This window comes from Chiloscyllium plagiosum, unplaced genomic scaffold, assembly GCF_037043375.1.
Source record: "Chiloscyllium plagiosum isolate Xiang-an unplaced genomic scaffold, Cpla_swu_hap1 HiC_scaffold_4, whole genome shotgun sequence".
In the NCBI taxonomy this organism is placed as follows: Eukaryota; Metazoa; Chordata; class Chondrichthyes; order Orectolobiformes; family Hemiscylliidae; genus Chiloscyllium; species Chiloscyllium plagiosum.
This window is the reverse complement of record NW_028270142.1, coordinates 112,876,868-112,888,918: the sequence shown is the minus strand read 5'-3', so window position 1 is coordinate 112,888,918 and position 12,051 is coordinate 112,876,868. Positions and strand designations below refer to the sequence as shown.

At 41.9% G+C, this 12,051-nt stretch overlaps 1 protein-coding gene and 1 pseudogene across 2 annotated transcripts in view; both read right to left on the bottom strand.

Annotated features, from left to right (window-relative positions):
- elp6 (elongator acetyltransferase complex subunit 6) overlaps window positions 1-3,806 on the bottom strand; it is a 44,595-nt gene extending 40,789 nt beyond the window's left edge. The window contains exon 1 of the mRNA XM_043687920.2: window positions 3,714-3,806. Within this exon, the coding sequence (XP_043543855.1) occupies window positions 3,714-3,767 (54 nt within the window). The 5' untranslated portion in view covers window positions 3,768-3,806. The remainder of the gene's footprint in view (window positions 1-3,713) is intronic.
- LOC148150468 (uncharacterized) overlaps window positions 3,777-12,051 on the bottom strand; it is a 42,011-nt pseudogene continuing 33,736 nt past the window's right edge. Inside the window, exon 7 of the transcript XR_015756877.1 lies at window positions 3,777-4,175. The product of XR_015756877.1 is annotated as an uncharacterized LOC148150468 (transcript). The remainder of the gene's footprint in view (window positions 4,176-12,051) is intronic.

Here is a 12,051-nt window from a genome sequence, read left to right as displayed (position 1 = left end):
TTAAAGACTTAAGAGTACACAACATTCCCTGATGTATCAGTCTTTCAGATCCAAGTTGACAAAAAGCATGGACCAAATTTCAGTACTTAAGAATTATTACAATTAAACAGACTCTAGCTATAGATAAATAATTATGTACCATGGATACTAACCAATCTAGAGCAAAAGGAAAGGAATATGATAATGACCACCAGAGGGAGTAACAAGGGAAGCAGTGGTGGTCTAACGTGGATTTTCAGATGGTATATGATAAGGTACCACATGTTCAGCTACTTAAGAACCCATGTATTGGAGGGAGTATATTAGCACAGATAGAAGCCTCCTGTGGCACAGTGGTAATGTCCCTAAGGGGCACAGACATGGGTTCAAGTCTGACCTGCTCTAAACATTTGCCATAACATCTCAAAACAGGTCGAGTAAAATAACTACTATCCATAGAGGACTGACTAATAGATGAACGTTGGGATAAGGGTGGGGGAGTATTTTCAGAATGGCAAGCTGTAACCACAGGATTCACACAGTAAGTGCTGCAGCCATATTTATTTACAATATATATTAACAACTTAGACATGTGAATGTACTGCTAATGACAAAGAAAAAGGTAGAAAAACAAATGGTGAGGATAGCAGGATCTGCTGAGGGATATAGACAGGTCAAGGGAGTGAGCCAGAAAATTAGCAGATACAATGTGGGAAAATGTTAAGTTACATACTTCAACAGAAAGATAGAGGAACTGATCATTATTTAAATGGAGAAAGACTGCAGAAAACTACAGAACAAAAGGATTTGAAACCTCATGCATGAATTACAAACAGCTAGAATCGAAGTTCAACAGGTAATAGAAAAAGCAAATGGAATGTTGACAGTTATTTCAAAAAGGGAATAGAGTATAATCGTAGGGAGGGTTTGCTAAAACTATCCAAGACACTCATCAGACCTCAGCTTGAATACTGTGAACAGGTTTGAGACCCTTATTTAGGGAAAGATATCTGGGCTGCCTTAAATGCCAGTGTAAGGTTCACTAGGCAGATACGCAGGAGAGATTGAATAGGTTGCGTCTATATTCATTGGAATTTAGAAGAATGAGACGCAATCTTATTGAAACTTGAAGGATTCTTAGATGACTTGACAATGTAGATGCAGAAATGTATTTCCCCTTGGGAGAGAGTCTAAGACCTATGGGCATAATCTTAAAATAAAGGGGCTGCACATTTAAGGTAGAGATGAGCAGGAATTTCTTCTGAGGGTAGTCAGTCTGTGGAATATTTTACTGGGGAACATGGTCAAGGCTGGGTCGTTTAATATATTCAAGGGTGAGACAAGCAGATTTTTAAACAGTAAGGGAATCAAGGGATCTAAAAGGAATTAAAGGCAGAAATGTCAGAGTAGACCTGATGGGCTGAATGGTATACTTTGGCTCCTACATCTTATGATCATCTCACTCTAAGAGTTACAACTAACACACAGACAAAAAAATGTGCATTATGGACAGAGGAAAAGACTGGGAAGGCAGTTCAACACCCGTAGGGTTCACTGAGAAGATCCTTTTGGATTGTCAGGATCTGCTGCTCCTTGACCTTCCTTCTCCAGGTAATTCATTTTCACAGGATGCAGAGGTGACTAGCTCACACTAACAACATGTCTTCTTCATCAAAAGCTTACAGTGATTGATGAGCAGAGGTAAACTGGTTTGAAGTATTTTTATTGCAGAGAAAAAGATAGCTGATTCCTTTCCAGAGTTCCAATAGATTAGATTAGATTCCCTACAGTATGGAAACAGACCCTTCAGCCCAACAAGTCCACATCGACCCTCCAAAAAGGTACTCACCCAGATCCAGTTCCCTCTGACTAATGCACCCAACACTATGGGTAATTTATCATGGCCAATTCACCTGACCTACACATCTTTGGTTTGTGGGAGGGAATCGGAGCACCTGGAGGAAACCCACACAGACACTGGGAGAATGTGCAAACTCCACACAGATACACTCGCCCAAGGCAGGAATCGCATCTGGGTCCCCAGCGCTGTAGCCACCATGCCGCCAAACATGCAGACCCAGAAGCTGTTCAGCTCCATGGGAGTAACTCACATAGCTGTTAGCACTTAGAAGGCCCTGGTCTTCGATAACGGGTTAACATTCCACAGATTAATCAGCTATTTGTTGCCAGCTGAATCTCCTTTGTGCACACCCAATTTTCAGCTCATCTACAGGAATCTCCTTCATTGTTTACCAAACAGCAGTGTAAACACTGCTTATGATGAGCATCAGATAACTTGCTTTAATAAAACAGTAATCCTTTCCACTATCCTTGATTTTTAAAACTTTTTTTTTGTTTCAGTCTAGCATCAAAAATACAGACAAATAAAACACAAACAGCTGTTACAGAAGGGACTGCAGTGATTCAAGGAGGCAGCTCACCACCAGCTGGAGTTGGGCTAATCAAGTCCATCAAGCGACATTCGTATCCTTTGAATGAACTGAAAAAACTCCTGGTGTGGCAGCACTTTTTTGATTTTGTTTTTACATTTTAAAATGGCTGTGCTCTACCTTCATTATGCCTAACCATTTGAACAGAGGCCTGAAAAAGAAGCAGTGGAGCATTTTGAAATCAAAGCAGGAGCAAACTGAGAAATTAAGGGAGTTCAGCTGTTTTAGGGACCATAAATATGTCAAAATTACTTCCAACCACAGCAGAGAAGAGGACAGTTGACAGAGTGAGAAAATTGAAAGAAGTGGTTTATGCTTGAGAAGACTATGGTTGTCTTTATTGGTCACAGCCATTCTGAAAGAGTTGGTGCTTGTTAGTTATAGTACAATACAAACAAACAATTTAGCAGGGAGGAGAAAGTGAGGACTGCAGATGCTGGAGATCAGAGCTTAAAAATGTGTTGCTGGAAAAGCGCAGGTCAGGCAGCATCAAAGGAGCAGGAGAATCGATGTTTCGGGCATAAGCCCTTCTTCAGGAACAATTTAGCAGCAAGAGTGAGACAGAGGGTATAATCTCAGAGTAAGGGAATGGTCACTTCAGAGCAATTTCTTCAGATTCTTGAAGATTCAGATTAGCCATGATCTCATTGAATGGTGGAGGAGAATAGATGGGTAGATGATCAGCTATGATCTGGAAAGGTGGAGAGGGCTAGAAAAGCTAAATAGCTTACTTGTACTCTATGTCACTGTCCACACTGATTCATTCATAAACCCATAAGCCCCACCAACCAAACTCACAGAAAACCTTGTCCCACCAGAGCCCCACAGCAAGTCCTGTGCCCACTTCCCCACTCCCAGCTATGATCCACTGCAAATCCCTTTCCCTCTTCCCCAATCCCAGATGAGCCTCACAGCAAGTCACCCTCTGTCTTCAAAGTGATGTGTAAACAAGGCAAGGGTCACACGTGTAAAAGAAAGTGGTTAGAATGTGGAATGTACTGTCAGGAAATGTGGTGGGGAACAGATTCAATTGAAGCGGTCAAGGTGACATTGGATAGCTATTTTGAAAGTAAGTGTGCAGGGATATGGGGCGGAGGGATGGAACCAGAGATGGTGCAAACATGATGGGTTGAATGGCTTCCTTCTGCACTGTAATGATTCTGCAATTCCCAACAGAGCCCCACAGGAAGCCCCTTTCCCTCCCAGCAGATCCCTCCTTGTCCACGCTCCCAACAGAGGCCCGAAGCCCAGCCTCCTTCCCCATCACAGAGGCGCCCACTTTACCTGCTCGCAGGTTTCCGGAGTTGTATCAAGGATGTCGTTCAATTCTGGGAACATCCTGCAGGATCAGGGGTGCCCCACGTGACTCCATCCAACGGCCGTCCCGCGTGACGTGACGCCGAGGCCCTTACGTGTTGACGTCACGGCGGGGGCAGGGTTGCTCGGTGATGGGGCTCCCCCTGGCTGCGAGCTGCAGAATATGCAGCTGCTGACCCATGGACTCGATTGAAATTGTACAATCAAGGGAATGGTGACAGCATTCTTCAGGACTGTGCTCCCTCCACCAATGGGAATCGTTTGTTGATCTCGACTCCAGACCCTTGATGATTTTTGAACACCTGGATCAAATTTCCTTTCCAAATTTCCCTTATCCACGGAAAACAGTGTGGCTTTTCCAGTCTTATCTACACAACTTTTCACCACAGAGTCATCACCTGACAGGAAAAGCTCACTCTCAGAATCATACTGAACAGAAAAGGACCTTCGACCCAGCAAGTCTATACCACCAAAAATATGCAAGTGTCTGCACCATCGGATTGGAGATGGATTTTTCTCGAATCCCCTATGAACCTCCCGCTTTTGAATTTGAAATGATACCCTCTTATTATTGGTCCTTCAACTAAGAGGAACTGCAGCTTGCTATCCACCTGCTTATGGTCCTCTATCAGCTCCCCTCTCAGCCTTCTCAGCTCTAAACTAAAATTACAAAACTATACAGTACTGCTACATCAGAGCCACTGACAGGCAGTCCCAGTTTACGAACTTCCGACCTATGAATGTTTGTCCTTGCAAATCAGATCCCATACAGGAGATGTATTAATATTAAGGCAGTGTTTTCTAACACTGACAACTGTGAGCATGCTCTTTGGAAACTCAGGATTCTAATCACTGACAAAGTCATATAAACTTTACATGTGACGACATTGGGAAATACATTATTGTGCATGAACAGAGAGGAGTAAAGCAATTTTGAACTGGGCTTTAGTAGTGGGAGGAGGGATACTAGGCATGGGAACGTGCTGGTGGGAGGATGGGGATGACAAATAAGGGGCCAGAATGATGGGGAAATCCCAAAGTGAAAATGGGAGCGAGGCTCTCTTCCCCTCTGTCTCCATGTAGCCCAACCCCCCCCCCCTCCCCCGAGGCTGGGCACTTGTTGCCTGCCCCCACCACTCCAGTTCTCTCCCAGATTCCAATTTCCCACTTCCACTCCTTCATGGGTTCTCCTGATCTCTTCATCACTAGCAGTAATGATCTCTTCCCCACCTCTGGCTATGCTCCCCTGAAATCTGCACACTTGATTCAAAGTGGCACATAACACATATGTATTGGTGTCACCAAATATAGCCTAACATTAATTTTAAATATTAAATGTGAACGTTTCCTCAGGTTCACAAATGGCTATTTTATATTGTCCAGCATTGTGTTCTGACTTGTATACAAATCAACTTCCAAACATACTCAGAAACATACTCTGTTTGCAATCCAGAGACTGCCTGTACATATACATTTCATCACTTAAGATTTCATTGGGGACCTGAACCATGTACACTGGTCTAGGGTAACATATATCATTTAATTATTATCCTGCATCTTACAAGGGAAAATTTAGTTGAGCATGAACTTTATGGATTTCTCTGGGAATAAGGAGGGTGCGCTGTTTTGAAATTAGGCAAATAAAAGCAAAACACCACAGATACTAGAAATCAAATTAATTTTCTTGTTTGTAAGTCCTCAAATTTTGTGATGAGGGGTGTTTTCATAGGAAAGGGATGGGGGAATCCGAGAATAGACATGAACTTCTCCAAGCGAAAGTGAGGACTGCAGATGCTAGAGATTATTGTGGAGAGTGTGGTGCTGGAAAAACACAGCAGGTCAGGCAGCATCGGAGAAGTAGGAGAGTCAATATTTTGGGCAAAAACCTGTCATTAAGAATGAGTCTGTGAGCCTAGGACTGGAGAGATAAATTGGATGGGGGGTGGGGCTGGGGGGAAGGTAGCTGAGAGCACGATAGTAGATGGGGGTGGGGGTAATGATGATAGGTCAGAGGGGAGGGAAGGAAAATGGACAGGTCATGAGGGCGGTGCCAAGTTGAAAGGTTGGATCTGGGATAATCTGTGGGGAGGGGAAATGAGGAAACTGGTGAAATCCACATTGATGCCATGGGGTTGGAGGGTCCCAAGGTGGAAGATGAGGCATTCCTCCTTCAGGCGTTGGGTGGTTATAGAGTAGCGGTGGAGGAGGCCCAGGACTTGCATGTCCTTGGCAGTGTGGGAGGGGGGAGTTGAACCACAGGGCAGTGGGTTTGGTTGGTGCGGGTGTCCTGGAGAACTCTGAAGCGCTCTGCGAGTAGGCGTCCTGTCTCCCCAGTGTAGAGGAGACCACTTTGGGAACAATGGATACAGTAAATAACATGTGGAAGTGCAGATGAACTTTGATGGATGTGGACGGCTCCTTTAGGGCCTTAGACGGAGATGAGGGGGGGAGGTGTGGGCACAGAAACTTCTCCATCTAACATCTGCAACAAACTCAACTTTCTCCTCCATATCCAACTGAGGGCAAACTTGTCCTTTCCTCCCCTCAAATTGCCATTGATAATGAACTGGGTCTTTGTAAGAAGTTGTGACAACCTGTGTATTTGTACAATCCAGAATAAATCAGTTTGCTTCAGGTTGACTCTTTATTTGCTGTATATTTTTTTATCCTGTAAAGCTATTAGATTTTGGTGGCTAAGTGAGATTGTGGATGTTATTATCTTAAAAAAATTTGGATTGGATAAATTTCCAGCTAGTCATTTGAGAATTACACAGTTTTGTCTTTGGTGAGAAAGTTCTAAATATTGAATATTTAAGGAAATGATTTGTACACATGGATGGACAGAACTTCACAGAGGGCTGCATCAACAGATATTATTAGGAGATTGGGAGAATGCAGTTATGATCGAGAGTCCTTCAGTGCGTATGTAAAGCTTTTTACTGCTATTAATATCTGATGTAGTTTTGATCATCTGTCTGTTAATCAGGCACTCAGGGAAAACTTTGAAAAAGCTGCTCATCCATTGTAATTGTGGAGAATTTCAAGAGAGAGCATTACTAAGACAGATTTGTGTGTGGTTTAAAAAGTGAGGACACTTGGATGGCTCAGTGGTTTGCATTATTGCCTCACAGCGCCAGGGACCTGGGTTCAATTCCACCTTCGAGACACTGTGTGGAGTTTGTACATTCTCCTTATGTCTGCATGGGTTTCCTCCATGTACTGCAGTTTCCTCCTACAGTCCAAAGATGTGCAGGTTGGGTGGATTGGCCATGAGAAATCCAGGGTTACAGGGATGGGGTGGGTTTGGGTGGGATGCTCTTCAGTGGTCGTTGATATTGACTCAATGGGCTGAATGGCCTGCTCCTACACTGTAGGGATTCTTCTTTGATTGTTCTAAATTCCTAAATTTCCAAAGTTGATGTTCAACAAAGCTTGCCATAGACAGGACAGAGCATGACTTGAGAGAAGGTCGAAGTGTGCTGATGCAAATAATCTCAGTCTGAATAGGTCAAAGGCCCAAATGAAGTTTGTTACAAAGTCCTATTACTGATACTTAGGCCAAAATTAGGAACAGAATTGTCTCTTTGTGGACACAGAGTGCTGTAATCGCAATGGAAAGATCATCTCACCAAGGCATGTCAGAAGAATGAGAAAACACTGATAGAAGGAAATGGCAGTCATTGAAAATTATTGTTGAACTGCTGCAGGCCAATAAGGGGTCAGTTGAAATCCATACACAAAGAAACACAATGAAAATTCACAGATCATCCAAGTAACATTGGGTGGAACTGCAATGGACAGGAAGGTTGACACAGGAGCATCAGTGGATGTGAATCTTGAATTAATACAGCATCAGTCAGAGAAATGTTGCATAGATTCGAGAAGTTATGGAGGTCAGAACTTCTCCATAATGGGAAAGATGATTTTTCCAGTCATCTACAAGAATTAATGTGCAAAGTAACCCAAGAGTGACAAATCAGTAACTAGCCTAATCCAGTAGAAACTGGTCAAAACATTGAAGTCAAACTGGAATGAGATTATTTGCATGAAAGTGAAATTCTCAACATAAGATAATGTATTATCATGTGTTCAGTGAAACTGGCCATCCAATTCAAGACTAAGGGAAACAAAGTATAGAATAAGAGCTGAAAAGTCAAGGCAGAGGATCTTTATTACAAAGGTTGAACAGAGTAATTGAATTACAGGTCGTTCTGCTAAGATGCTCATTCGTTAACATGAATTCATTGTAACGCAATCAATGAATTGGGGACACTTTTTACAGCGCAAACTTTAAAACATGTATTGACTATAACACAATTCCATTGCCAACACTTTAAATACTGTTTCTAAAGCATAATATTTGTATAATCCAGGGTTGCACAAGTTATAAAAGAACTACCTCTACTCCCATAATCATAGTACGAAAAGCAAAGAGTAATGTAAGATATTTGGGATTTATGAAGTAACAAAATCATGTAATCCACCCAATAATTTGCTAAACATTCAGGATCTGTTCAATGGTCTGAGTTTTTCAAAATTAAAACTGACTAATGCCTGTACACCATTTGATTTGGATGATGAGTCAAAGTCATATTTGACAATTAAGCCCACATGCGTCTATTTCAGTCACATAGCTGGCCATTCGGTGTTTCATCAGTCCCGAGATTCTTTGAAGGGGTAATAAACCATATTTTCCAAGTACTTATTTCAGCTCCAACTGGGCAGACCAAGATGACAGGCTCAAAAGGTGCTCCAATGTTTAGAAAACCAAGGGGTTCAGGTGAAGACAGTCAAATATTAATTGCTTCAAAATTCTGCAGGATTCAATTGCTGCTTATGTGTTCTAAGAGGAAACTATGACTGACAGTGGACCTCAGTTTTGTTCAGAAGAGTTTTCAAATTTCATGAAAATGAATGGGTTAAATTACACTACAGTTTCACCATATCATTCTGTTTCTATAAAGATCTTTATAAGATCTTGGTATGATTGCACAAGGCACTGAGCCAGCCTTGCAACATTTTGCTCTATTCTCATCCTTGATCTTTATTTTGACAGAAATCTTTTCCATGCTTCCCAGTTCCCTGTTAAAAACGATGGCATGTTTCTTTAGAATTTGTGATAGATCAGTTTCAGAATCTGACAAGTGATTTACTATAGTTAAGTTTGATTTTCTCCAACCACATTTTTTCTAATAAAGCTTGAAGATTTCCTGCAAGGACAAGTCTTTAGACTAGTTGTAAAACTGAACATTTGCATTGACACATTGTGCTGTACTACTCTATGTTTTCTATACTTTTTCAAGGCACACTTTGCCTGTGTAGCAATGTGATTTAGCTGCTTCCGATACACACTTTCAGGTATCAATGAAACCATGCCTGCTGTGCCTATCTCCATTCACATTAGTTTGCCATTCAGTAAGGGAATGACCAAGTAAGAGTTGGTGTTGCCAACAGTGTCCAGTATGTTTAATAACAGCTTCTCTTTGGACTGAGAATCTGGGTTTTTCTCATGCCATTTTTGTACCCCTACTCTCTGGTTTCTGTACTTTTGCTGTATAGTGGTCATTTTTCTTCCTCAAATGCATCCATTCAGTGTGGCACCATTTCTGCCTACAGCTTCTTTATACCAGCAAGGCTGCTATTTCCACTGTTTTCCTTTAGGCTAGATCCCTTCCATCAGTAATTTCTTCTGGGTTGCTTCACATCTTAAACCACACACCAGTCCATCTCTGTTAGCATCATTTTAGTTGTCCTTAAGTTTGCAACATTCTATTAACTTCTTTGAAATTGCTACACACTGGGAATTAGATTCCCTATTACGCTGACTGTGTTTGTGGAACCTGAACCTATCATTAATCACTAATGGTTTTGGCAAAAAATGTTCTGTCAGATTCCTAATTTTTCTTCATATGATTTTGAACCTGACTTCCCTGGCTGTACCAGGCTTTTCATAATACTCAGGAATGCAGGGATGTTGATATCTGCTTCAATTTTGTTCGAGAAAAAAGAAACTGCAGATGCTAGAATCCAAGGTAGGTAAGCAGGAGGCTGGGAGACAGCAACACAGCATCAGGAAGCGGAGAAATCACATTTTAGGTGTAACCCTTCTTCAGGACTGAGGGTGAGTGTAAGGGCAGCTGCAGATAAAGGGGGTGGGGGGCCATGGTGGCGTGCTGGGGATAGGAAGCCTAAACAAAGTAATGGAATCTCTCTGCATAGAGGTTCCAACTGTCTGTATTACATTATTACATCCCATGCTACCAAATTTCATGTCAATTTCTATTTTGTAAATGGAAACAACCTGTGTAGAATGATAGACCATGAAAATATTAGCACTACTTTGTTTCTTCCATTTAAAACTAGATATCCCTGAGGCTGCCTATTTCTTTCCAAGTCATAGCTCAAGACATTTTCCTCCTTGTAATGCACACATTACTCACAGTATTCATTCAGATGGAGCATGTAGCAAGCTTTTTCTGCACTGTTCACCTCTTTGCTGGATGAACTTTTTTTAAAATTAACTGACTGTATCTGTTCTGCTGCAGTGATGGGATCTTTGGATTTCTTTTTGTCTCTTTATTGAAGTGACTCTGAGATCTGTAATGAGGACCATATTTTCACTTTCCGGTAAATAAGTAGATTCATAAGAAAATAAGGACCTGGAGCAGGAATGGGCCATCTGGCTGTTGAGCCTGCTCCGCCATTCAATACGATCCTGACTGATCTTTTTGTGGCCTCAGCTCCACTTAGCCGCCCTCTCACCATAACCCTTAATTCCTTTAGTGTTCAAAGAAAATCTATCTTAGCTTTAAACTATTTACTGAAATAGCATCAACTACTTCACTGGGCAGGGAATTCCATAGATTCACAACCCTCTGGGTGAAGAAGTTCCTGTTCAATTCAATCCTAAATCTGCTCCCCCTAATTTTGAGGCTATGTCTTCTTTTCCTAGTTTCACCTGCCAGTGGAAACATCCTCTCTATGTCTATCTTATCTACTCCCTTCATAATTTTATATGTTTCTATAAGATCCCCCTCATTCTTCTAAATTCCAATGAATATAATCCCAGTCTACACAGTCTCTCATAAACCAACCCCCTCAACTCTGGAAGAAAATGAGGGCTGCAGATGCTGGAGATCAGAGCTGAAAATGTGTTGCTGGAAAAGCACAGCAGGTCAGGCAGTATCCAAGGAGCAGGAGAATCGCGTTTCGGGCACAAGCCCTCTGCATCCCCTCTAGTGCCAGACCATCTTTTCTCAAGTAAGGAGACCAAAACTGTACGCAGTACTCTAGGAGTGGCCTCACCAGCTGCAAAATAACCTCCCTGCTTTTAATCTCAATCCCTTTAGCAATGGAGGACAAAATTCCATTTGCCTTCCTAATTGTCAGTTATACCTGCAGACTAACATTCTGTGATTCTTGCACAAGGACACCCAGGTACCTTTGCACAGCAGCATGCTGCAATTTTTTACCAATCAAGTAATTGTCCTTTTTACTGTTACTCCTACCAAAATGGTTGACTTCACTTTTATTAACATTGTTTTCCAACTGTCAGTCCTTTGCCCACTCACTTCAAGTCTCTTTGTTCCTCTGTAAAGTTTCACAGTGTCATCTATAAACTTTGACACACTACATGTGTCCATCACTCCAAATCATCTCTGTATATTGTAAATAATTGCAATCCCAACACTGATCCCTGAGGCACACCACTAGTTACTGGTTGCCAACCAGAATAGCACTCATTAATTCCCATTCTTTTCTTCCTATTGGTCAACCAATCCTCTATCCATGCTAATACTTTACCCGTAATGCCATGCATCTTAAGCTTATGCAGCAGCCTCTTGTGCTGCACTTTCGAAATCTAGGTACACCACATTTACCAGGTCCCTGTTGTCCAGTGTTCATAGTATCTTTATAGAATTCCAAAAGGTTGGTTAAGCATGACCTGCTCTTCATGAACCAATGTTGTGCCTGCCCAATGGGACAATTTCTATCTAGATGCCTTGCTATTTCTTCCTTAATAATAAACTCAAGCATCTTCCACACTACAGAGGTTAAGCTAACTGGTCTATAATTCCCCATCTTTTGTCTACTGCCTTTTTAAACATTGGCATCACATTGGTTGTTTTCTAAACTGCTGGAACTGCCCCAGAGTCCAGCAAATTTTGGAAAATTACCACATGTACACTTGTTATTTCATCCACCATCTCTTTCAGTACCCTGGGATGCATTCCATCAGCGCCAGGAGACTTGACTATCCTTAACTCCATTATATTGCCCAACACTACCTCTTCCATGATAATGT